This window comes from Taudactylus pleione, unplaced genomic scaffold, assembly GCF_031769625.1.
Source record: "Taudactylus pleione unplaced genomic scaffold, aTauple2 ptg001573l, whole genome shotgun sequence".
Taxonomy (NCBI): Eukaryota; Metazoa; Chordata; class Amphibia; order Anura; family Myobatrachidae; genus Taudactylus; species Taudactylus pleione.
The window spans coordinates 771,739-798,162 of record NW_028285970.1 but is presented as its reverse complement, the minus strand read 5'-3'; the positions used below and the strand labels follow the sequence as shown (position 1 = coordinate 798,162).

Sequence of the window (26,424 nt, the reverse complement as noted above, 5' to 3'; positions counted from 1 at the left end):
CATAGACGATAACATGCCATCAACGTCGTCTGCCAAGGCCGATGCCCAATGTCATAGTAGAGGGCACATACAATCCCAAATGACAAAGTTCAGGAAAATGACCTTGAAAAAAACATTTAAATCATCTGAAAAGAAACATAAACTTGCCAATATGCCATTTACGACACGGAGTGGCAAGGAACGGCTAAGGTCTTTCCCTATGTTCATGACTAGTGGTTCAGCTTCACATGACGATGGAAGCCCTCCTCCCGCTAAAAAAATCAAACGAGTTAAGCTGGCAAAAGCACAGCGAAGAGCTGTGCGTTCTAAGAAGATATCACAAATCCCCAAGGAGAGTCCAAGTGTGGTGGCGGTTGCGATGCCTGACCTTCCCAGCACTGTACAGGAAGAGGTGGCTCTTTCCACAATTTGCACGCCCCCCTGCAAGTGCTGAAAGGAGCACCCACAGTCCACTTGCTGATATGCAAAAATTCACTGTTGAAGTACAACAGGATGAGGATACTGGTGTAGCTGGCACTGAGGAGGAAGTTGGCGAGGAGGATTCTGATGGTGATGTGGTTTGTTTAAATCAGGCTCCGGGGGAGACAGTTGTTGTCTGTGGGATGAAAAAGCCCATCACGGTCATGCCTGGGCAGAAGACCAAACATTCCACCTCTTTGGTCTGGCAATATTTCTATCCAAATCCGGACAACAACTGTCTTGCCATATGTCCCATATGTAAAGGTGAAATAAGTAGGGGTAGGGACGTTAACCACCTAGGAAATCCTCCCTTATACGGCACCTGCAGCGCGTTCACAAAAAGTTACTGAAAAGTTCAGAAACTTTGGCTAAGGCCGTAAGCAGTCCAGGGACACCTAAATCCCTTTTTCCTGTTTTATCCAAGGAATCGGTGGATGAGGAGGATGAGGACGACATCTTGCCTCCGTAGAGCCAGTTTGTGCAGGGACACATTAATTGCCAGCTTGCTTTGTGGGGGCCCAAACGAACCAATCATTTCAGCCACAGTCATGTGGCAGACCTTGGCGCTGAAATGTTTGGTTTGTTAAAGTGTGCATGTCCTATTTATACAACATAAGGGTGGGTGGGAGGGCCCAAGGACAATTCCATCTTGCACCTCTTTTTTTTCTTTGCAGTATGTACTGTTTGGGGCCTAGTTTTTTAAACTGCCATCCTGTCTGCCACTGCAGTGTCACTCCTAGATGGGCCACGTGTTTGTGCCGCCTACTCGTGTCGCTTAGCATAGTCATCCAGCAATCTTTTGTCCATAAAAACAATATTGTGAGGTGTGAGGTGTTCAGAATAGACTGGAAATGAGTGGAAATGAAGGTTATTGAGGTTAATAATTGCATAGGAGCAGAAAAACCCACAAATTCTGTGATTTAAGCTGTTTTTATGCTTTTTTTCAAAAAAATACAGATCCAAAACACAAAACCCAGAACCCAAAACACGGAAGGGTGGTTTTGGCAAAACCAGATCCAAAACCAAAACACAAAACACGAAAAGTGGCCGGTGCACACCCTAGAGATTATACAGTTGTCACAAACAGCAGCTTTGTGTGTAAAGCAGCTATGCCACACTTATTCAGTATGTACAAGCTATTTTCCTGTCACTGTGGATTAGGATAATTCACTATCATAGCCCACTGATGTAAGAAGCTCCGCCCACATCAGACTTGGTCCTAAGGCGCATGACTGGAGACTTTTGATACCTCTGCAGTGACATCATCACAGGACATGTCACAGAATATTATGAGATACACATTACACAGTCCAGGCCTGAAGGGGTTCAGCAAGTGCAGATCCATGGGATAGGCAAGTTCAGCACACAGGTGTCTGTCAGAATGGCTAAACAGTTGCAATCCAAATGGCAGGCCAATTTCGGTACACAGGTGTTTTTGAACGGAGCATGGTTCTAGCAGGGAATTAATGGGACCATGGAGAAGGCTGTCCGGCAACATATCCTTATCACCAAGCAATGAATGCTCGGTGTGAACTTCCTTATTTAGTGCTGGGGGCAGGACCCAAGCCCAGACAGGACCCCCATGCACTTACGTACCTATCTGAGCTCTCTTGCACCTGAGCCAGCTGAAAGAAAAAGAGACTTCACCTCTGGAATCAATGCAACTGACACATGTACAAACAAGTGGTATGTGACAGGACGTCAGTGAATCTCAGCCTATTTAAAGGAATCCTATAATATTAACCAGTAATTGGTTATTGTATATCTTCCCTTCAGCCTTTGGTATCAAGCATCATGACTGCTGCTTGACGTGTGACAATTGGTTTTTTCATGACCACAGCTTTCTGTTGTCATGAAAAAATCACTTGACAAATCACTTGAGTTTAAGGGCCTGCGGTGGATGCACAAATATAATGAACCTTCCATACAACTACAATAATTTTTTCTATTTATTAGACTCACTGTAATTTTGATTCCTCTTGTCAGATCTGTGCTTATACTAGGGGTGGTCAGCCAGTCAAAGAGCTAAAAATCTCTTTTGGTACTGCCAGTGTTTTTATTATATGACAAAAGATGCTAGTAAGGTGACGGTACTCAACTAAATTTACAAGTTGATATTACATTTATAATAGACCTACTCTGGAGTAGTCTTTAGATATAATTTAATTCATTTTTTAAATGGTTTCACTGAGTTCTTTCTGTTTCTGGAGCTAATTATAAGAAATAAAAATATCTGTTATCAAAAAGGCTACCTGTACTGCACACTGCTGAGTAGCATAAAAAAATGTGTGCCACAAAGAGTCATGACGTCATACTCCTTCATATGCCTATCAATCCTCCCCACATGCTATCAGAACTGCCACATACAGTACCATTAAACTTCCCACATGCCCCCAACAAGCCCATGTGTCTTCCCCATATGCCTCCAGACCTCCCTACATAGCCCTTTCATGCCCATAAGGCCTCCCCACATGCCTTCAGGCTTCTCACATATCATCAGACTTCCCACATGTCCCAAATATGACCACGTTACTTCCACACATAGTCCTTTCATGGACATAAGACCTCCCTCATTGTCAGGCACTAGTATTCTGCCTAGCAATGTATTCTTAGTGACCAGATGTGGCTTTATAGCATTCTTTCCCTGCCTGCTCAGCCTGGCAATATGTCACACACCCCATAGTTCGCATCTTCAGGTATAAGTATGTATCTTATTTGTGTGGAGGAAATATACAAGCAGGCTCGGAATGGCCTGCTGGAGAGCCGTATTCACCGGTGGACCCCTCTGTTGTGAGGTGACAGGGCCTACAACGCTGCCAATGTCTACAAGACATTGGCAGCATTACATAACAAGGAATCACAGCCGGGGGCTACCCGCAACGGGTAATTAATATACTTTACTTTTTCTAAATCCTCAGGAGTCTCGCTCTATCTGAAGGCCCCCATACATCAGAGATTGATTGCAGCAATCGTGCAATTTGCAATCGATTGTGTATAACAATCTTTCCCTTTTTCAATCGATTGTGGCAATTCTGCAATCTGCAATCGATTGAAAAAGGGAAAGATTTTTATACACAATCGATTGCAAATTGCACGATTGCTGCAATCAATCTCTGATGTATGGGGGCCTTAAGTCCCAGCACACAGAGGACGGGGTGGGGTCTTCAGTGTCACAGGATGGACCAATGTGAACTGCCTGCCTCTGCTCTGTGACTGTTCCTGCAGACAGGATGTGACAGGAACGTCAGGCTCAGTGAGTGACAGCGCAGGAGATTCTTGAACCCAGCCTCTGCTAGATTCACAGCTTGGATATCCAAAGCTGCGCCCTTCCACAGTGGGGGTGAGCTCCATTGTTGATGTTATATTGAGTAATATTAGCTATCATTGGCTGCCTGGTCTTCTTCTTCTTCCTTTTTTCTCTCTCTCTCTCCTCATATACCTCTTTCTCTCTCTCTCTCTCTCTCTCTCTCTCTCTTCCCGATATCTGTCTCTCTCACTTACTATGACAGAAGGAAAGAAGAATCACTCAGATGAGGTAACCATGGCAGTTATTCTTATTTCCTTCTGCCACCCTGGCTGCTGACCGCACCTATTCAGCATTGTGGCACCGCAATTTAGGGGACCCCAATCATTTCCCCTGTGGGCCCTGCATGCCTCATTCCGACACTGTATACAAGTATGTTTCTCTTCAAATTTTCAGAGATGCCTGCCAGGTAGCCAATAATGTACAATAATATTTATGTCCATTTTCTAATGGCATGAACTATTCATGATAAACTATCTCCCGAAGCTATGGCAGGTTTACATACTAATCAGAGTGGGTTACCAATAAATGGGTACAGGCGCTGAAGTGAGTAGTTTAATCCCAGATGATACTATATAAGGGCTAGTCAGGCCCATGCATAGGTAAACATTACAATAGACAAAAGGTAGTAGCGCTTCGATGATGAAAATTCACAAACAATTATTTAAAATTGTATAAACCATATAGGTCACTTTAATAAAATATAATATATTGCACTAGAATCAAATAAACACAATTTTAGCAAGCCAATGAATACACCTAGTTTAGGACCACAACAACACATTCCCTGTTCCTATGATACTGCCGGATGCTTGGGTAAATTTAAGAGCAATGCTGTCACTTAGATGTTTAAAGTGGTAATGTCCAGTACATAAACACCGGATGTTGGTATAGACACTGAATCCAATATAAAATTCAATTGTCTCGTGTATAGTTACCAGATCTCATACTGATAGGGGGAATGCTCCAATTGACATACAGGTGAGTATGCTGCACTTGGAGTCCTCCAAATTGTACGGTGTGGATCGCTGTTGTAAATCCAGGGTGTGGACAGCAAAAAAAGGTTCCAGGATATTCCCAAGAAGAAATCAAATCCGGAAAGTGGGTTCAGGGTAGCCAAAAGACAGATCGCTGTGTGTGTAGACACTTGGCAAATAAGGAGGTGTGCTGGTGGTCTCCTTGGTGGTCCTCTAATGCGTTTCACTGTGCCTAATGACAGCTTTTTCATAGGTATAGGTTCTTATGGCCAGTGAGGCTTGTTTATACCCCTTGTCTGGTCCCAGTGCTAATTAGCACCTGATAACAATAAACATCTCCTTTGCTTACATAATACAGGTTGAGTCTCCCATATCCAAATATTCCGAAATACGGAATATTCCGAAATACGGAATATTTTTAGCATGACTGAGATAGTGAAACTTTTGATTTTTGATGGTTCAATGTACATAAAACTTTATTAAGGCACTCAATTATTAAAAATAAAGTATAAAATGACCTATAGGCTGTGTGTATAAGGTGTATATGAAACATAAATTAATTTCATGTATGTACACAAACTTTGGTCCTCATTCAGAGCCGTACGCTCTGAGCAGAGCGCACGCTCTGCATGAGGGCCGGGCTCCATTTTCATGGAGCGTCCTCCTGGACGCTCGTATAGCTGTGGGTCACCACCCACAGGCTATACGAGCGTGCATTTTGATGGCCGCGATGGTCGTGACCATCGCGACCATCGAAATTGCGAGCCGGAGCCTGTGGTTGAGGTTTTCAACCGCAAGCTCCGGAGTGATTTTGGCTCTATCAGAGCCAAAATCACTCCCACTGACATCACTAGTGATGTCAGTGGACCGGCTTCTGACGGGAGGCGTTCCCGTGGGAACGCCCCCGTCAGGGAGGCACGCCCCCGGCACGCCCACCAAAGGGGGCGTGCTGTCAATCAACATTGACAGCACGCCCCCTTTGATCGGACACAACGAGCGAAGGAAAGTCCTTCGCTCGTCGTGTCTGGCGCATGCGCACGACGGAGCTCCCTCCGTTGTGCGCATGCTCAGTGCAGACCATCGACCCACTTGCGAGCGGACAGCCGCTCGCAAGTGGGTCTGAATCAGGCCCTTTGTTTGAGCCACAAAACTATTGAAAATATTGTATAAAATTACCTTCAGGCTGTGTGTATAAGGTGTATATGAATCATAAGGGCATTCTGTGTTTAGATTTGGGCATTGGACATTTCAATAAGGTATGCAATTATTCCAAAATACGGAATATTCCGATATCCAAAATACCCCTGGTCCCAAGCATTTTGGATATGGGAGACTCAATCTGTACTAGAAACATTATAAATATGTATTGGAGACAGACCTATCTAGACACATTGTTTAAACGGAATCGGCATGGCCGGTGGTTCGATTCCCGGCCGCGTCTTGCTGACAAAAGCAAAGTTCCCGGCAGCGGAAGCCCGACAGCGCTGGAAAACCCGATCGTCGCTAAGGTAAGTATAAACTAACCTAACCTAACCCCCTAACCCTCCTAAGGGGGTGCCTAACCCTAACCTCCCCCCCAAGTGCCTATCCCTAACCCCCCCTTCCCCGCTGCCTAAACCTAAGTCCCCCAGGGAGGTCCTAACCCTAAGTCCCCCCCAGGGGTGCCTAACCCTAACCCTCTCTCCCCGTAGCCTAGCCCTAACCCTCCCGGGGGGGTGCCTAACCCTAAGTCCCCCCCGGGTGCCCTAAACCTAACCCTCCCCCCTCGCGGCTGTCCACTCAGCGAAATGTCAGGCGCCTACATCTAGATGCCCAGCATTTCACCTTCGCCGGGATATGACAGTCGGGAAGCCAGCTGTCTGTATTAAGGCAGACGGTTTCCCGATTGTGTACCGTTTAAACATATATAAAATTAAATTTATGATAAACAGTGTTTCTTTTATTTAGAATATATTACCTGATTCCATTACTTCCTGGATCTCCATCCTGGTCACGTGATGTACAGACAACACGTGATCTCAGGGTGGGTTCCGTGTATAGGATAAGCGTCTTTAGGGTGTCATGGCAACACTCTCTAAACCCTTATTATTGGGCTCAACAGTCACATGTTTAAATCACGTGACTTCTACTAGGTCACGTGAGTGTGTTCCAAACATGTGATTCCTTTCAGCGTCATTGATACTGGGCTTATACTCTTATGTTACAAGGACTCCATTTACTTTACTCCGGTCACATGGTATCAATTCACTTTAAACATCTAAGTGACAGCATTGCTCTTAAATTTACCCAAGCATCCGGCAGTATCATAGGAACAGGGAATGTGCTGTTGTGGTCCCAAACTAGGTGTATTACTTGGCTTGCTATAATTGTTTTTATTTGATTCTAGTGCAATATATTATATTTTATTAAAGTGACCTATATGGTTTATGCAATTTTAAGTAATTGTGAATTTTCATCATCAAAGTGCTACTACCTTTTACATACTGATCATATTGCAATAGAAAATTACAGTAACTAGTGGCTAAATAAAAAAAAAATCACTGTTATCAGGATCATACTTAAGCACTGTTAGTTTCTTCGAAATGCGCCAAGGTTTACTTCGGATAGTGGAAATAATTTTTTTCTTTTCTTCAACTTGTTTCATTAGCCTCTCTCTTTCCTCTTCTGACATACTTTCCTCATCTGAAGAGGATGAGGATGATGGACTGGAGAAAAAAATAAACAAAACAGAAACAGACATTGAGCTCACATATTGGGCAAAATGTACTAAGCGGTGGTTTGATGGCGGTTTCTATTCTATTCTAAACCCCGGCGGTTTGGTGGCGGGTTCTATTCTGTTCTAAACCCCGGGGGTTTGGTGGTGGTTTTGCAGCGGTTTCTAAATGACAGTCCTGTTTTATTCTATTCCAAAATGTGTTTTGACTGTGGTTTGGCGGCGGTTTTGCTATCTGCAGATTTACTAAGTCCAAAACCGCTGCAAAACTGCCATCAAAACACATTTTAGAATAGAATAGAACAGGGCTGTCATTTAGAAATCACTGCAAAACCACCACCAAACCACCGGGGTTTAGAATAGAATAGAAACCCCCACCAAACCGCCGGGGTTTAGAATAGAATAGAAACCGCCGTCAAACCGCCGCTTAGTAAATTTTGCCCATTGTTTCTATTGTCTTCTTTTTTTAAGTTGCCAAACCAATTTGCAGCTTTGTCCAAAGACGCAGAGGCTCGAAATCAAGCCGTAAATGCACACGTCTTGGAAGGTGAGGAGGCATAATCATATGCAAATCTTAATAACAACTTGAATAGGTTGTGCAAAACCACAGAGGTCCAAACAACAGCGATTATTACGTTACAAGATACGATCACAAATGATTTTTAAGGCTACATGAAACCCAAATATGCTGTCAGGAAATTAAATAAAAATATAATTTTTATTGGTGCGCAAATTATAGCTTGCCTACATGAGAACCATACAGCAATATCTGTAAGGTGCATGCCCCCAACATATTCTGCCCTACAACTACCCCCAGGTGTGGTCTCCACCCAAGAGGTGGTTTATCACATAGACATGCTGAAGATCCCTTTTCTAGTACATATCCAAAAAGGAAAAGAAAAGAAAAAACAAAAATGATTTCAGTGATGTTAGTTCAGTTAGGAATGTGTTATGCTGTAATAAATTATAATATGCTTGTTTGGCAGCAGCCAAAAACTAAATGTAATACTTTATCACCATATCTTGGTAAAAATGGGCAAAAAAATTCTTGTGTTGCTCTGATCTTTCTCAATAAATGAGTATTGTCTTTCAGCTTATTTAAATATTAGTCTATGAAATAGAGGTTATAATTAGAGATGTGTGCGGACCCCCCTATTTTGGTTTTGGCAAAACCACACTCAAATGTTTTGGTTTGGTTTCGGTTTTTGATTTCTTTAAAATTGGTAAAATCGTGTAATTTGGACCTGTTTACATTCATAAAAGAACAATTCTGCGCTGGTGTAATAATAACTAGTCGTATGCACATAAATTACATTTATTAAAACACATAGATCAAATATTACAATTAATATTAATGCAATTAAGAACATAGACACAGTAAACGTGTTTAGTTAATTCTAAACTGAAACCATTAGAAATAAATTGTATACACTTATGCTTGATTAAAAACTTACTATGTAACAATATCACAGATAATGCAGCAGTAGATTAATTGTATCAACTCCCACAGATTGCTTGATAATAAAAATAGAGCTAATATATGTCCCGATTCCACAATGGATTTAATTTGCAATTATATGTGCCTTAAAGCTTTCTTGGGAACTTACCAGGACTGAGTGCTAGCTGCAGGGGTCTTACAGGAGCTGCGTAAGTGAACTTCTGCAACATTAGCAGCTGGCGGCAGCTGACAGTCTTTCCTGGTTCATTCACTTGCATATGGCTCGTCTGCAGCATTTTGTCGGCACTATTCACACATGTGTACCTGCACTGGCTGTGCGCTGTTTGGCCCTCAATAAAAGGAGATAGCGGCAGCTGCAGATTTAGTACCACATTAAAGTACCGCTGGAGACGTATTTGCAGGAATGCAGGAATTATAGTAGTGTCCCTTGGGTAACTCCCATATCCCCCGAGGTAGTAAGATAGGCACATATAAGTCCAAGAGTAGCTGTGGCAGTTTCAGCTTGATAAAGGCCACAGGAGTGGCTGAAATGCATTGCTGCTCTCCTAATCTTTGAATTAATGCTGGATGGTGTCTATTTATCTATACACTCATGGATGAATGGCTACTCTTGGATTTATATGTGCCTATCTTACTACACCAGCAGATATGTGGGTTATACTACATGATGATTATATGATTTGATGATATGATTATACAGTATGATTTGATGATACTACTGAAGATTATATGTAGATTATAAAATGTGATGATAAGAAGCTGGTGATGGAAGGTCTTACAAGATAAAGAAGAACATAAATGCCCCAGCAAAGTACAGTAATATATGCTGCCTATCAAACACACACAATCTTGGCAAAGCCCATAATAAAAAGTGATGCAGGATAGAATTATCCTTAGGGCCTCCTGCCCAGCATTATGTTGTATATTAAAAAGGACATACAAAATTTAACAAACCAAGCACTTTAGCGACAAGGGCTTCCACTTTTCTGGCTGAAGTGCTTGGTGTGTTTGGGCCCCACAAAAGAAAACATCTTGGTGGTTTGGTTAAACCACAGTGTCCTTGTACATCTCTAATTATTATAACTGGTAAGTTAAACCTAAATGCATTCTCTGTGTCACAAGCCGCTGCACTGTGAATACTGTGCGAGGCGAACGCCGAGCCAACGTTTGCTGAATCTCCGGCTACCTCCTGTCCATCATTCTGGGATTAGTCCAGATTGGCTCCTGCATCTATGTCCTGCTAGTGCAAATGCTGCTCTGATGCCGGTGATATAGTTTTCATGTTTCCGGTTCTTGCATTGTCTCCAGTCATCCAGTCGAGCTCCAGTTCTCCTGTCTACTGTTTATTGTAATTTTGCTGTTTGTGTCATCCAGGCGGCACGGTTTGCATATCATCTACCTGCCGTTAGTGTGATCCAGGCGGCACGGTCCACATATCTGTCCTCTGCCATTCGTGTCAGCCAAGCGGCATGGACAGTACTCTGTGTCCAGAGAACGCAGCCCAGTGTGCACAGTTTGTGTCAACCAGGCAGCACAGGCCGCACTATAGCATCAGCTGCTTGTGTTTATGCAATGACACAGGCCGCACAACAGCGTCAGCTGCTTGTGTCAACCTGGCAGCACAAGCCACACTACTGCATCAGTTGCTCATGTCAACCTGACAGCACTAACTGCACTACAGCATCCTCCCTATGCAATCCTGCATACCCATGCCAGTGTCTTCACTATGGCACATGTCTTCTTCTGCCACATCATGCCAAGTTACTCCAGTCCTCAAGGCTGCTGCACGGCCCAAAGGCCATTTCATATTATAAGGCTCACCGGCCACAGCAAGCCATGGAATACCAGCCTTCAAGGCTACTGCATGACCCAAAGGTTGGGACAAGGCTAGGGGAAGAGAGGTTTAGGGTCAGGCACCACCAGGGGGGAGTTTAAGGTTAGGCACTCCCCTGGGAGGGTTAGGTTCGGGATCTGGGGAGGGGGGTTAGGTTTAGGCACCCCAGGGGGGAGGTTAGGGTTAGGCACTGGGGGGAAGTTAGGGTTAGGCACGCCTAAGGGAGTGTTAGGGTTAAGTGGGGGATGAGGGGAGGTTGAGGATACTTACCACTCACCTACTTTCGGCCTTCCACTGTCGGGATTTGAACTGGTGGTTGTTGAGCCATCTGTATTTCAATCCCATTCCACAAGGACATGTGCAGTATAAGGCCTGCACAAGCTGCTTTGAGCTCTGCATTATTTGCCACTGGCTCCTTTCAGTCAGTGTATGGGAGAGTGCTAGGATTTTTCAGCCTACTTTTAGCCACCACTTAATCCAAGTTATTGCTGCACTGATCCCTCTCTGCAACACCTACATTCCCAGCCAGGGAGCCACAGTGGCATAAAGTTAGGGTAGCTTTTTATAGTCTCTCAGATATGCCTAATGTCCTTTGAGCTTTAAATTGCACACACATAGGGCTGAGACCATCCGGATTACTGCTCAATTATATATCTATCATCATCATGCATATTCCATGAATGTGCAGGTGGCCTGGGATACAAAACAAAAAATAATGAGTGTTTCAACTGGCTGTCCTGGTTCATCTCACGATGCCTAGATTCATCCCTTTCAGTTAAATTTGAGGTGTTAATACAGGTATCAGGGGAAAAAGGGAGCCTAATTGAATAGCCTTGGGCAATAAAGCCAGAGTCTACCTCCTTTTCTCATCCCCAATAATTTATCAGGGCAAATTGAAACTCCCCCTAAGTCTCTTAATATTGGCCTATTTGCAGTGTGCTGGAGGAAAGTTATTTGCTGTTTTTTCTTGTCTCATGGGCATTTCTATAAGTGCAGGGTGTCCGGTACACATCAGCCCCTGGGTCCAGGGGAGCCCAAACTGCACATCATGCACCCATATTTTTAATACTTACCAGTCTACCACCAGAGTCCCACGTCGGCGCAAGTATCAGCACTGTCAAAATTGCCTAGAAAAAGGCAGCTGCAGCCATTTTCCCAGCATTTTGCACATGCACAGTAGGGAAAACACCGGGAAAATGGCACTGCTGTAGACTATGGGCACACTCTAGTGCCCTAAATCTACCGGTGCAGTGCTGTGCTCAGTGGCAGCTGGCTGGCAGAGAGAGGGGAGGGGCCCTGGACAGAGACTGCACATGGGCCCCCTCCTCTCTTGAAATGCCCCTGCCTAGTCTATATTAACCCCTCCCTTCCATTTACTTGTGATAGACATACATTTATTTGAGCAACTTCCATTCTTTGTATCAAGGTTACAGAAGATGCCTGACCGTGTTTAGGCCCAGCTTTTGCAATAAGCATTTTAGTGCATGAAACAACAGTAGACGGACCACCCACCAATCGAAAAGAAAGGCCATGGTTTGAGCCTTTCCTTGCCACTATGTGCGGTGTTTTGCATGTTGTCAATTTTACGTTTTTTGGCAATAACTTTTCCCTTCGACTGATCGATGATTGTTTTTTTTTTTTTAACGCTAGGGCAGGAGTAAAGCAACTGTAGTTGAACTTAACTGAAACAACACCAAGTGAACATACAATGAGATAGGGAAATGAGGGACTTTTACTTTTTGCAGTTTTATTAAAAGATTTCAGATTTTTGTTGACATTGGGAAAACATGCATTTTTTCACTTATTACTTTTGGAGTGTAGCTGAAAGGGACACATCTAAACCCACTAAGTACAGTAATATATGCTGCCTCTACAAAACACACACTCTTGAAAATAATAGGATTTTAATTGAATTATAACTAAATACTTGAAAAGTTTTTATTTTAACTCTGGCAAAAAAATGTGTCTTTCTACTTATTTTTTTTGGGTGCAGCTGACAGAGACACATCTACACCCACTAAATACAGTAATATATGCTCCCTGTACTAAACAAACACTCTTGCAAATAATACAATTGTAATTGATTTATAGTAAAAGACTTGAAATATGTTTTTAACACTTGCAAAATAAGCCTTTTTTGTGCAATAATTATTTTTTAGAGCAGGAAAAGAAGTCTTCTTTCTGTGGGATAACGATCACTCAGACACAGCACAGTACTATTTGGACAAATAATCTTGAACTTGAAACCTCACTGTCTCTGCCCTTATACACAAGTGACGTATTTTGTGCTTATATCCAGTATGCAGATATTTAAAATAATTTCCAGCTTCCAAGAACTCATAACTTATGCATGATGGACATTTGTAACACCCCATTTTTTTTATTTGGACTAATGGATTGACTTGATGTTTTAAACCAGTAACATATGTTTTCACCAATAGGCCAATTAAATTCTTTCCCACTGCCCTACCCTAGATTGAGGTGCAGCGCTGCACGTTGGGGTTGCAAAGGATATGGCTGATGTCATCCTGCCAGGCCAGTCTCCAGCTCCCCCACTCTGTCCCACCCACCACAAGCCAGGCAAGTCCAGTGTGTTTCCTGCACCATAAACACTACATAAGGTAAGACACTTGTTCTAGTACTTCGTTTAACACACGTCCTGATGAAAAAGCCCTGCGTGGCTTTGAAACTTTGACATTTAGTGTGATGTGTCCTATTAATACAAACCTTTAACACTGAAGGAGTGCCGCCTCTTTATTCCAGAAGTGGGGCCATCACCAACTTTACAAGGGGAATGTTCTTGTTGCATTTATTTGGGAAGGCACCCTCATGATTGACTTTATTTATCTAGAGTGCCAATCCACAACTGAATATATATAATAATACAGAATAATATATATATATATATATATAAATACTGCAGTGTAGATAGATTAGATATCCTTGCGATAAACAAGTGCAAGTTGAGTACACAAACACAACAGCCTGTTTACAGCACTAGATTGAAGGTGTTATGTTAGACAAACACACACTTGCCTGTTTAACCTGTTTGCAGTGCAGTACACAGGATTGCAGTTGTTGCTAGCTAGTGTTTCAGACAAACACACATACACAGTGACAAATGTGCCTGTAGCCAGTCACTCTTCCCACCTACACCCCATCTAGCTACTGTACTACTACAACTTTCTCTGTTCTCCTAATAGCTATTTTATAAGACCAACTAAAGCCCAAATCCTCTCGCTAGACTTTCCTGTGTGAAATTGTGCCTGATCATGAGGATTGGTTCTCCTTGGAAATTCATGTAAGTTTGGTTTCTGTCAAACTGAATCACTCATCTAATTATAATGAATAATAATCTGCAACTGTGTTAAAATTAGGGGTGAGCGGGTTCGGATTTCTGAAATCCGAACCCCCCTGAGCCCCCCCGATCCGAGTCCGATCCGAGTCAGGCTCGACTTTTCCCGCCTGACTCGGATCTGACATCGAGGCAAAACGTCATCATCCCGCCTTCCGAGTCTCGCGGGTTTTGGATCCTATATAAGGTACCCGCGTCGGCGCCATTTTCTCACTCGGCTGTGGACAGTGAAGAGGGAGGGTGGGAGTTAGTGCTGTGTAGTGTAGTGTAGTGTAGTGCTGCTGTTGTCCACTACTTCAAAGTCCATAGGGGCTGGCTGTGTTGTGCTGTGCTGCTGTTGTTAATAGGGGCTGTGTCCACTACTTCAAAGTCCATAGGGGCTGGCTGGACTGTGTTGTGCAGTCAGTTCTCCATAGGGGCTGTGTCCACTCCAAAGTCCTGTGCAGTGTCCCAGTCCTAAAGGGGTGCTGTAGTGTTGTCCAGGGGGTGCTCTGTCCATCAGGGGTGCTCCCCCCAAGTGCTAAAAAAATAATATATTTTCTGTGTTTGTGAATTGTGTGCGCAGTAGCCGCACGTGCATCAACAAAGTAGTGCCAAGCGTGCGCCTGTGTCATAAGTAAAGGGCCGGCTGGCTTGACCGTTAAAGGGTGCTGTAACCCCCGAAAGTACACTCCAGTCCAAACCAAAAAAAAATTATTTTCTGTGTTTGTGAATTGTGTGCGCAGTAGCCGCACGTGCATCAACAAAGTAGTGCCAAGCGTGCGCCTGTGTCATAAGTAAAGGGCCGGCTGGCTTGACCGTTAAGGGTGCTGTAACCCCCGAAAGTACACTCCAGTCCAAACCAAAAAAAAAATTATTTTCTGTGTTTGTGAATTGTGTGCGCAGTAGCCGCACGTGCATCAACAAAGTAGTGCCAAGCGTGCGCCTGTGTCATAAGTAAAGGGCCGGCTGGCTTGACCGTTAAGGGTGCTGTAACCCCCGAAAGTACACTCCAGTCCAAACCAAAAAAAAATTATTTTCTGTGTTTGTGAATTGTGTGCGCAGTAGCCGCACGTGCATCAACAAAGTAGTGCCAAGCGTGCGCCTGTGTCATAAGTAAAGGGCCGGCTGGCTTGACCGTTAAAGGGTGCTGTAACCCCCGAAAGTACACTCCAGTCCAAACCAAAAAAAAATTATTTTCTGTGTTTGTGAATTGTGTGCGCAGTAGCCGCACGTGCATCAACAAAGTAGTGCCAAGCGTGCGCCTGTGTCATAAGTAAAGGGCCAGCTGGCTTGACCGTTAAAGGGTGCTGTAACCCCCAAAGTACACTCCAGTCCAAACCAAAAAAAAATTATTTTCTGTGTTTGTGAATTGTGTGCGCAGTAGCCGCACGTGCATCAACAAAGTAGTGCCAAGAGTGCGCCTGTGTCATAAGTAAAGGGCCGGCTGGCTTGACCGTTAAAGGGTGCTGTAACCCACAAAGTACACTCCAGTCCAAACCAAAAAAAAAATTATTTTCTGTGTTTAGCCGCACGTATATATCAAATCTATATAACATAAATGGAGGACCAAACTTTCTCCGATAAAAATAAAATAGAGAAAGATCAAGAACCACTTCCTCCTAGTGCTGAAGCTGCTGCCACTAGTCATGACATAGACGATAACATGCCATCAACGTCGTCTGCCAAGGCCGATGCCCAATGTCATAGTAGAGGGCACATACAATCCCAAATGGCAAAGTTCAGGAAAATGACCTTGAAAAAGACATTTAAATCAGCTGAAGAGAAACGTAAACTTGCCAATATGCCATTTACGACACGGAGTGGCAAGGAACGGCTAAGGTCGATCCCTAGTATGTTCATGACTAGTGGTTCAGCTTCACATGACGATGGAAGCACTCCTCCCACTAAAAAAATCAAAAGAGTTAAGCTGGCAAAAGCACAGCGAAGAACTGTGCTTTCTAAGAAGATATCACAAATCCCCAAGGAGAGTCCAAGTGTGGTGGTGGTTGCGATGCCTGACCTTCCCAGCACTGGACGGGAAGAGGTGGCTCTTTCCACCATTTGCACGCCCCCTGCAAGTGCTGAAAGGAGCACCCACAGTCCACTTGCTGATATGCAAATTGAAGATGTCACTGTTGAAGTACAACAGGATGAGGATACTGGTGTAGCTGGCGCTGAGGAGGAAGTTGGCGAGGAGGATTCTGATGGTGATGTGGTTTGTTTAAATCAGGCTCCGGGGGAGACAGTTGTTGTCCGTGGGATGAAAAAGCCCATCTCGGTCATGCCTGGGCAGAAGACCAAACATTCCACCTCTTTGGTCTGGCAATATTTCTATCCAAATCCGGACAACAACTGTCTTGCCATATGTACCATATGTAAAGGTGAAATAAGTAGGGGTAGGGACGTCAACCACCTAGGAACATCCTCCCTTATACGGCACCTGCAGCGCGTTCATAAAAAGTTACTGTCAAGTTCAGAAACTTTGGCTCAGACCGTAAGCAGTCCAGGGACACCTAAATCCCGTTGTCCTGTTGTATCCAAGCGCCTGCAAACCACACCGTCAACTCCCTCCTCGTCAATTTCCTCCTTAGTCAGGATCGGAAGTAGTCCTGCAGGCCATATCACTGGCATGACTGACTCTCCTATCCGGGATTCCTCCGGAGGATCCTGCATTGCTACGCCTACTGCTGCCGCTGCTGCTGTTGCTGCTGCTGCTGGGAGTCGTTCATCATCCCAGAGAGGAAGTAGGAACACCACTACTTTTACTAAACAATTGACCCTCCAACAGTCCTTAGCGAGGAGGATGAAGTACGACAGCAGTCATCCTGAAGCAAAACGTATAACTGAGGCCTTGACTGCTATGTTGGTGTTAGACGTGCGTCCGGTATCCGCCATTAGTGCAGTGGGATTTAGACAATTGATGGAGGTAGTGTGTCCCCGGTTCCAAATCCCGTCTAGATTCCACTTCACTAGGCAGGCGATACCGAGACTGTACAGAAACGTCAGAAAAAGTGTCCTCAGTGTCCTGAAAAATGCCGTTGTACACAATGTCCACTTAACCACGGACATGTGGACAAGTGGAACAGGGCAGACTAAGGACTATATGACTGTGACAGCCCACTGGGTAGATGTATCACCTTACGCAGCAACAGCAGCAGCGTCACCAGTAGCAGCATCTCAGAAACGCCAGCTCGTTACAAGGCAGGCTACGCTGTGTATCACCGGTTTCAGTAAGAGGCACACCGCCGACAACCTCTTAGAGAAACTGAGGGAAATCATCGCCCAGTGGCTTACCCCACTTAGACTCTCCTGGGGATTTGTGATATCTGACAACGCCACCAATATTGTGCGGGCATTACATCTGGGCAAATTCCAGCACGTCCCATGTTTTGCTCACACAATAAACTTGGTGGTGCAGAATTTTCTGAAAAGCGACAGGGGCGTGCAGGAGACGCTTTGGGTGGCCCGAAAAATTTCTGGCCACTTTCGCCATTCAGCGACTGCGTGCCGAAGACTGGAGCGCCAGCAAACACTCTTGAACCTGCCCCGCCATCACCTGAAGCAAGAGGTTGTGACGCGGTGGAACTCAACCCTCTATATGCTTCAGAGGATGGAGGAGCAGCAAAAGGCCATACAAGCCTATACATCCACCTATGACATAGGCAAAGGAGGGGGTATGCACCTGACTCAAGCGCAGTGGAGAATGATTTCCGTGTTGTGCAAGGTTCTCCAGCCCTTCGAACTTGCCACACGTGAAGTCAGTTCAGACACAGCCAGCTTGAGTCAGGTCATTCCCCTCATCAGGCTTTTGCAGAAGCAGCTGGAGAAAGTGAAGGAGGAGCTAAGACGGAGCGATTCCACTCGGCATGTGGGACTTGTGGATGAAGCCCTTCATTCGCTTTGCCAGGATTCCAGGGTGGTCAATCTGTTGAAATCAGACCACTACATTTTGGCCACCGTGCTTGATCCTAGGTTTAAAGCCTATGTGGTGTCTCTCTTTCCGGCCGACACAAGCCTGCAGAGGTGCAAAGACCTGCTGGTGAACACACTGTCAGCTGAAGCGGAACGTGACACGTCAACGGCTCCTTCTTCATTTTCTCCCGCAACTGGGGCTGCCAGGAAAAAACTTAGGTATCCTAAGCAACCCGCTGGCGGTGATGCAGGGCAGGCAGGACCAAGTTTGGAAATCTGGTCCGGACTGAAGGACCTGGCAACAATTTCTGACATGTCTACTGTCACTGCATATGATACTGTCACCATTGACAGAATGGTGGAGGATTACATCGGTGACAGCATCCAAGTAGGCATGTCAGACAGTCCATACCTGTACTGGCAGGAAAAAGAGGCAATTTGGAGGCCCCTGTACAAGCTGGCTTTATTTTACCTGAGTTGCCCCCCCTCCAGTGTGTACTCCGAAAGAGTGTTTAGTGCAGCCGGGAACCTTGTCAGCGAAAGGCGTAGGAGGTTGCTTCCACAGAATGTGGAGAAGATGATGTTCATCAAAATGAATTATCAGCTCTTCCAGGGAGACCAGCCTCCAGAACGTACAGAGGGACCTGTGGTGGTGGATTCAAGTGGGGACGAGTTAATACTTTGTGAGGATGAGGATGTACACACTGAAGAGGGTGAGGAATCGGTGGATGAGGAGGATGAGGATGACATCTTGCCTCCGTAGAGCCAGTTTGTGCAGGGACACATTAATTGCCAGCTTGTTTTGTGGGGGCCCAAACGAACCAATCATTTCAGCCACAGTTGTGTGGCAGACCCTGGCGCTGAAATGATTGATTTGTTAAAGTGTGCATGTCCTGTTTATACAACATAAGGGTGGGTGGGAGGGCCCAAGGACAATTCCATCTTGCACCTCTTTTTTTCTTTGCATTATGTACAGTTTGGGGCCTAGTTTTTCTAACTGCCATCCTGTCTGCCACTGCAGTGTCACTCCTAGATGGGTCACGTGTTTGTGCCGCCCACTCGTGTCGCTTAGCATAGTCATCCAGCTACCTCGGTGCAACCTTTTGGACATAAAAACACTATTGTGAGGTGTGAGGTGTTCAGAATAGACTGGAAATGAGTGGAAATTAAGGTTATTGAGGTTAATAATAGCATAGGAGCAGAAAAACCTACAAATTCTGTGATTTTAGCTGTTTTTATGCTTTTTTTCAAAAAAATACAGATCCAAAACACAAAACCCAGAACCCAAAACACGGAAGGGTGGTTTTGGCAAAACCAATCCAGATCCAAAACACGAAGAAAGATCCAGATCCAAAACCAAAACACAAAACACGAAAAGTGGCCGGTGCACACCCCTAGTTAAAATAGTGCACAAAGCTATGCAACAGCGATGTTTCTTTGTAATGTAAAACCAAGAAATGAAGGTATACTGTTAGGATCTGCGTTTAGCAGATCATCTTGGTGGCAGTTCCCAGTCATAGTTAAGACTGCGACACTGCATCATGTCTCGTCCTTGTTCCGACTCTTGCAGACAGATGGAAATCCTGTCTTGTCTGTGTAAAGCTCATAGTCTGTCATTCCTACCTGTCTGTCTGCAGACTCAGCTGCAAACTAGTTAATTGTCTTGGCTGTGTGCACAGGCCAGGAGCACACTAGTCTGTTATTGGGGAGGCTTGCAGGGCTTTGCTCTGATTGGACCCTGCAACTGTTAAGTTACAACCAGCCCATTACTAGTTGGTCTGTCCTCAGAAGTATGAGTCCTAGCCAGTCTTCAAAGTTCTACAGTTCCTGTTTATGGAGTTTTTTCCCCAGTGTCCAGTACATGCCTGTTTGTTCTGCAGCACCCATGCATCAAACCTTGCCGCTGCCTGTGGCAGCTTCATACCTCAGTCCTGCTAAGTTGTGTTGTTCGTGTCCACCAGAGTCAGTCTGCAGTGTTCTCATCCTTTCTGCTTCCAGTCAATATTCCTGCTGTGTCAAGTTTACCTGATTCCAGTCACGCCACGGGCCTCAAGCCCGCATTATCCAGCTTCAGCCGCACCTCGGCCCGCAAGGCCGCATCACAGCCTGCACATCTATAGGCTTTCGAGCCGCATCTCAGTGGTCATAGCCGCACCACGGCCCTCAAAGCCAAATCACAGCCTGCACATCTATCGGCTCTCAATCTGCATCTCAGCGATCATAGCTGCACCTCGGCCCGCAAGGCCGCATCACAGTCTGCACATCTATCGGCTTTCAAGCCGCATCTCGGCGGTCATAGCTGCACCTCAGCCCGCAAGGCCGCATCACAGTCTGTACATCTATTGGCTCTCTGGGTCTGATTCTGATACAGGGCATTTTTTTTTGGTGCGGCCTCCAGGGTGACCACCAACAGCTATTGCGAGCGGCCAGTTGACGGTCGCGATGAGACCCTTGTGGTAGGGTCTCATTCCCGCAAGCCCCAGTGAGCTTCTGGCTCTTAATAGAGCCGGAAGCTCAACACTGACATCACGCGTGATGTCAGTGGGGCCGCCCCCAAACTGCAAGCGTTCCATCGGGAACGCATCTGTTTGGCCAGCCACCCCCCCCTGCCTGCCTCCAAAATGGTGCAAGCTGTCAATCAAAATCGACAGCCGCCCCCGTTTGGTGCGAGACCCGGAGCGACGGAGCACCCGTCGCTAGCCGGGTCTCGGTCATGCGCATGTCGGAGCCGGCTCCAGCGTGCGCATGTGCAGTAGCCAAACATCGACAAACTCGCGAGCGCATAGCGCTTGCGAGCGGGTCTGCATCAGGCCCTCAGGCCGCATCTTGGCTGTCATAGCCGCATCTCGGCTGCAAGGCCGCATCACCTGGTTCCAGTCACGTCACGGGCCTCAAGTCCGCATCCCAAGTCACATCTCTGTTTTCAAGTCCTGTCTCTAGTTGCACCTCAGTCCTCAGTCCTCAAGGCTGCTTCTTCCAATCTCAAGTCGCACCTCAGTTCTCAAGTCCTGTCTCAAGCTGCACCTCAGCTCTGTCATCCTGCCGCACATATTGCGCATTGCCTGTCTTGTCTTGTTAGTTTTGTCTGTCTTGTCTTTGCCTGTGTTTGAACTTTCTAGTCCTCGTCTCGTCCTTGCCTGTCTAGTCTTGTCGTGTAATCCTGCAATATCCTCAGTCCTGGTCATCCCAGCTGTGCAGCTAGTTTAGCTTGTCTAGCCATTCCCTGTCTGACTACCCAGCTTGCATCATAGTCCCTTGACTATTCTGAGACCTCTCATCTGCCACTGCAAGTGTACCCTGTCTATTACACCGGTCAACAACAAAAAAAATTTGAGTCTTTATTTTAATGTCTATTTTCTGATTCTCTATATCGAAAAATATCCAAAACCATTGTTTATTTTTTAAAAACTTTGCTTTTGTCCCTTTTACAATGATCAGTAAATAATAAAGTTTTTGAATGACCATATAAGGAGAAGCGTGTTTAGTAAGTAAGGGAGGGGACGAGCGGGGGGAAAGCAAGTGGTATTCTGACCCTCGTTACATGTAAGCAGTGTGTAACTATTCAGATAGCTAAACCATGTTCATCTCTCAATGCACAGACGATGAGATTTCTGGAACTGTAAACCTTTTATTAATATAGACTGGAATGATTGCAATCATTGTCTATATAATATAGCTGTAGTTCTGCAGAATAGATCACTGTACATGTAACAAAGAAGAGAATAAACAGTGCACGGTATGAAGATATAAGTCTCTGGGGTAGAGGAGACTTAACACAGCCTGTTAGTAACTCATGCACAGATATCTGAGTAGCAACAAAAAAGGAGGATCTAACCCTTTGACCTGTCACATCGCAAAAGGCAGCTAAGCATATACAAACAAATGCAGATCTGCACAGAACAGAGTAGACTTAACTAGCAGAGTGCAGAACATTAACTTGTCACATGAGATCACTAACAAGACAATATGATATTTGTGTGACGCTAGGTCCAAAAATGGCCTCAAGAACTTGTAGACTCATTTTGCTATATTTGTGGCAAATTTATCAAAACAAGAGATAAAAAATTTGCTTTGACTACGAATTTAAAACTTTGTGAAGCCTATGAAGCTTATTTTAAACTACCCATTCAAAGTCAAGATAAAAACTGGGCACCTCATTTCTCATATAATAACTGCAAAAACAATTTAGAAGGTAAATAGACACAATACATCTTTTAAGCCAATTTATACTATATTTTTAATATTTTTTCATTGCTTATGATAGTTTTTTTTATTTTTAGCCTGGTATCAGGGAGAAGAAAAATTTGAGGTTTGCAGTGCCAAGAATATGGAGGGAACCCACTGATCATGTTCAAGATTGCTATTTTTGTATAGTTAACCCAAGTAAGCGTCGGGCTGGCAAAAGTGTCAAAAATATTTTTTATCCAGATCTACCTTCAACGTCTGCTACAGTGCCCTATAGTGAAAATTACCTTCTCATCCAGAGCTGAAGGATTCCCAAGTACCTGCTTCACAAACTTCTAGTAGTAGCTATGACAGCGAAGACTCCTCCGTGATCAAATCAGTAAGTTGTGAACCATACCTCATTAACTCAAAAGAGCTAAATGACTTAGAGATCTGAACCTGCCCAAAAGTAAAGCAGAAATCCTAGCTTCTCGGTTGAAACAGCGGAATTTGCTTGAAACTAATGTTAAAATAAGTGCTCAAAGAAAGCGTCATGAAGCATTTTCTTGCTTTTTCACTAAAGACGGACTTTGCTATAGCAATGATGTGAAGGGCTTGTTTGAAGAAATCTGAATCCCATGCATTCCTTCTGACTGATGTCTTTTCATAGACAGTTCTACAAAAAGCTTAAAAGCTGTCCTTCTTCACAATGTAATAAATTTCCATATCTTCCTTTGGCTCATTCTGTAATTCTCAAAGAAAATTACGAGAGTGTGAAAATGGTGCATGAGAGTTTAAAGTATAAAGAGTACACCTGGCCAGTGATAGGGAATTTTAAGATGGTTGGCTTTCTGATGGGAATGCAAAGTGGATATACTAAATATCCTTGCTACCTTTGCTTATGGGACAGTAGAGCCTAAGCAGACCGAGTTCCAGATAGGAAAACATAATATCAAATGGGAACCAATTGTGGAGCCTAAACATGTATTGATGCCTTCATTGCATATAAAATTAGGCCTTATGAAGCAATTCATAAAGGCTTTTCATCAAGTTTCTAAAACTTTTCAATATTTAAAGAATTTTTTTCCTTAGTTATCCAAAGCCAAAGTTAAAGCCGGTATTTTCGTCGGACCACAAATAAAGAAAATAATGGCCAGTGACGAATTTCCACAGCTACTCAACACTCACGAAAGACAAGCCTGGGACAGCCTTAAAGCAGTGGTTCATGGTTTTCTCGGAAACAACAGAGCTGAGAATTACAAAGAGCTTATTTTAACTACTGTATGCTAGATAACTTTAAACTCATGGGTTGCAGAATGTCCCTTAAAGTGCATATGTTACATGCTCACTTGGACCAATTTAAAGATAACATGGGTGCCTATCCGGTAGAGCAAGGTGAACATTTTCATCAAGATGTGATGGACTTTGAACGTTGTTATCAGGGGCAATACAATGAGAGTATGATGGGGGATTATATTTGGGGGCTAATACGAGAAAGTCCATACAATCACAGAAGAAATACGAAAAATATTCATTTATAAACTTTTTTTTTATATATTTTGTTACAGTAATTGTTTGTTTAAAAAAAAAATTTAAATAAAAGTAATTCAAATTCATAACAAAAGTTTGTTTGATATTTACATACAATAAAACAAAGTATGAAAATAGGGAAATTTACTTAAAATCTGTAATTTCATTCTGATAGCTACAAAAGCAAACTTTTTCGGGTAAAACTATTTTTTCTTTAATTAGTAATGTGGAAGAAATAGAAATCATATATGCAAAGCACAGACTCAACATTCGTGTTGACCGGTGTTATTACTGTGCTTGTTCCATTCTTCTGCAGCCACACTCCAGTTTGCAACAGTAGTGGAAGGACTGCCACTTCGTATCCTAGTTCTATCCTTGGTCAGCAGTCCTGCGGTCTCTCGTCGGTTGTGTAAGCCTCTACTGCTGGAGGCATAAGTCCAGGCAGCCACCTAAGTACCGGTGTGTAAGTAAATCACAGAGAACAGCAGGTGAGAACAGCGGGTTATTGGTGGAAGATCCTCTCCCTGGCTCTAGAGGTCTTACACAACCGTGCGAGAATCGTAACATATACTTACATGTGAAAAAGATGGTAATTAGTACTTGTCTCACCTGCCTCCCACTTTCTGGGCTCTGTCAGTCACTTTTTATAGGCAAGTTGCTGCACCTTTCAGCAAAATAATATTTTATTCCCAACACACATGCTTGCCAGATGCTACTATTTTCTTACGATTTTGGTTTATTTAGATTGTTTTTTCAATCTAACGCATAGTAAATCACTGCATACTAAAGCTGGTAATTTCATTGATTTCCCATCAATTTTGCATTTAGTAAATCTCCGCAGGCTCACACAAACAAATATAGAGCAGAATTATAAGTAGACAAGAAAATGAGACAAACTTTTAAATGTGACAAGACAACAGTAAATAGCACGAGACGCCTTCCAACAATCACATAAACAACTCACAACAAGCTTAAACTCCTCCAAACAACAACCTCCACTCTCCTACTATCACCATCCACCTAACAACACCCTGTCAGCATTTTCATGCCATTTTGGCCCTTTTGCAGTGTGTTTGTGACATCAGAGTAGAATTAGTTCTGTTTAAACCAATAGAAAATCATATGGCATCACTGTCGGATTCTAGTTTACGGTGCAAACTGATGTTTTGTAAATTCTGTTTAGACTTCTATGCAATTCCATACATTTATATATATGACCAATTCACGTAACTTTTCAAATACAACTCCATTCAATAAATGACCCATGAAAGACATGGGTCTTTTCCTTACCTGATGTCTTCAGTGTCTTTGTGTCTTATAAATATACTGTGGTTAAATGGCAACAAAAAAACTTACAAACATATGAAGTAACTATCAAAAGAAATATTCAGTGAGCAAGAGTTTTCATACCTGCTGCTTTTTCTTTTATCTTTCTGGTCCTTCTTTTTGTTATGATTGTTATTCCCTTTAAGTTTACCTGCATTTTTTTCATTATTTATATCCACTTTTTTTGTTGTTTTTATATTGTTTTTGTTAACATCCTTTTGTACCTTCTTTTTACTGTTGTTTCTTTGCTCATTCTCAGAGTCTGACTCTGTTTCAGTGTGCTGGTTATTTACCACTTTTCTTCTTGTGGACTTTCTCACTATTTGCTTTCTTTTTGGCAAAACAATGTCCTCATCATCTTCATCATCATCTTCATCATCGTCGTCATCATCATCATCTTCACTTTCAGAATCATCATGATGTGTAGATCTGTTCTTCAGATATCGTAATTGCTGTTTGCTTGACAAATGGTTTGTTTTAGATTCTGTTCAGAAAAAAAAGCAAAAGTTTAAACTTTGAATAACTATGAATATACTTATCATCTTTAGTCACAATCATAGGGCTGCCACTTGACTGGCGGTTACTGGTTGACCATTTTAATTGAACTGTAATAGAGAATGAATATAACGGTTTTAGGAAGGTTGGGTATTTTTCCCAGTAATAGTGGCAACTCTATGTAACTGATTGTATGCAAATGCAGTGTTGTACTTTGTCCTTTGTTCAAAGCATTATAAATGGAGAATTTCTAAAGAGATCAAGGATTTGTATTTTAATTAAATGGAAGTAACATCACCATAATTTTTAAGCAACAAATGAGATGCTAAACTTAAAGTAAGACGTGATAATTGTTCATCTATTCTGTAAAATCTCAGTGAATATGAACCTTCTGCTGTTATATACAGATTAGTGTCTGTTTAACTCTCTGTTCCCCATGTAAAAACTTGAGAGCAAAGATGGAAGTAAATTGGATATATATGAGCCCTCAGCAATCAGTATAATTTACTTTTCTGTGACAGAATTAGTCAAACGTATTTTTTTTTTAAATACATTTTTATTGACATTCAAAAATTGAACATCAAAATTACAATCGTGACATAACACAGCTCTACCAAATTGGTCGAGTATTATAGCTTATACATATTAAAAAATTATATATATAATATCTGAATCATTCAAAACTGTATACAAATTACTGTAATTATTTAGTATAATATAATCATAAAAGTTCCTATGGGATTTGGTATAACATTATACAATAAAGAATATACAAAAAATACCTGTTCAGAACCATGTGTCACATGTTCTGCTTGTCGTACAGTCTTGCAGTAACAGGAATCAGTAACAGGAATCAGTAACAGGAATCAGTAACAGGAATCAGTAACAGGAATCAGTATGACAGATGAAGTCCG

At 43.3% G+C, this 26,424-nt stretch overlaps 1 protein-coding gene across 1 annotated transcript in view; it reads right to left on the bottom strand.

The window, feature by feature from the left end:
* LOC148442289 (transmembrane channel-like protein 2-A) overlaps positions 1 to 19,978 on the bottom strand; it is a 95,905-nt gene extending 75,927 nt beyond the window's left edge. The window contains exons 1-2 of the mRNA XM_088464079.1: positions 19,920 to 19,978; positions 7,299 to 7,445 (exon numbers count right to left, since the gene is read on the bottom strand). Coding sequence (XP_088320205.1) covers positions 7,299 to 7,445; positions 19,920 to 19,978 — 206 coding nt within the window. The remainder of the gene's footprint in view (positions 1 to 7,298; positions 7,446 to 19,919) is intronic.
* Between the last annotated feature and the right edge of the window lie 6,446 nt (positions 19,979 to 26,424).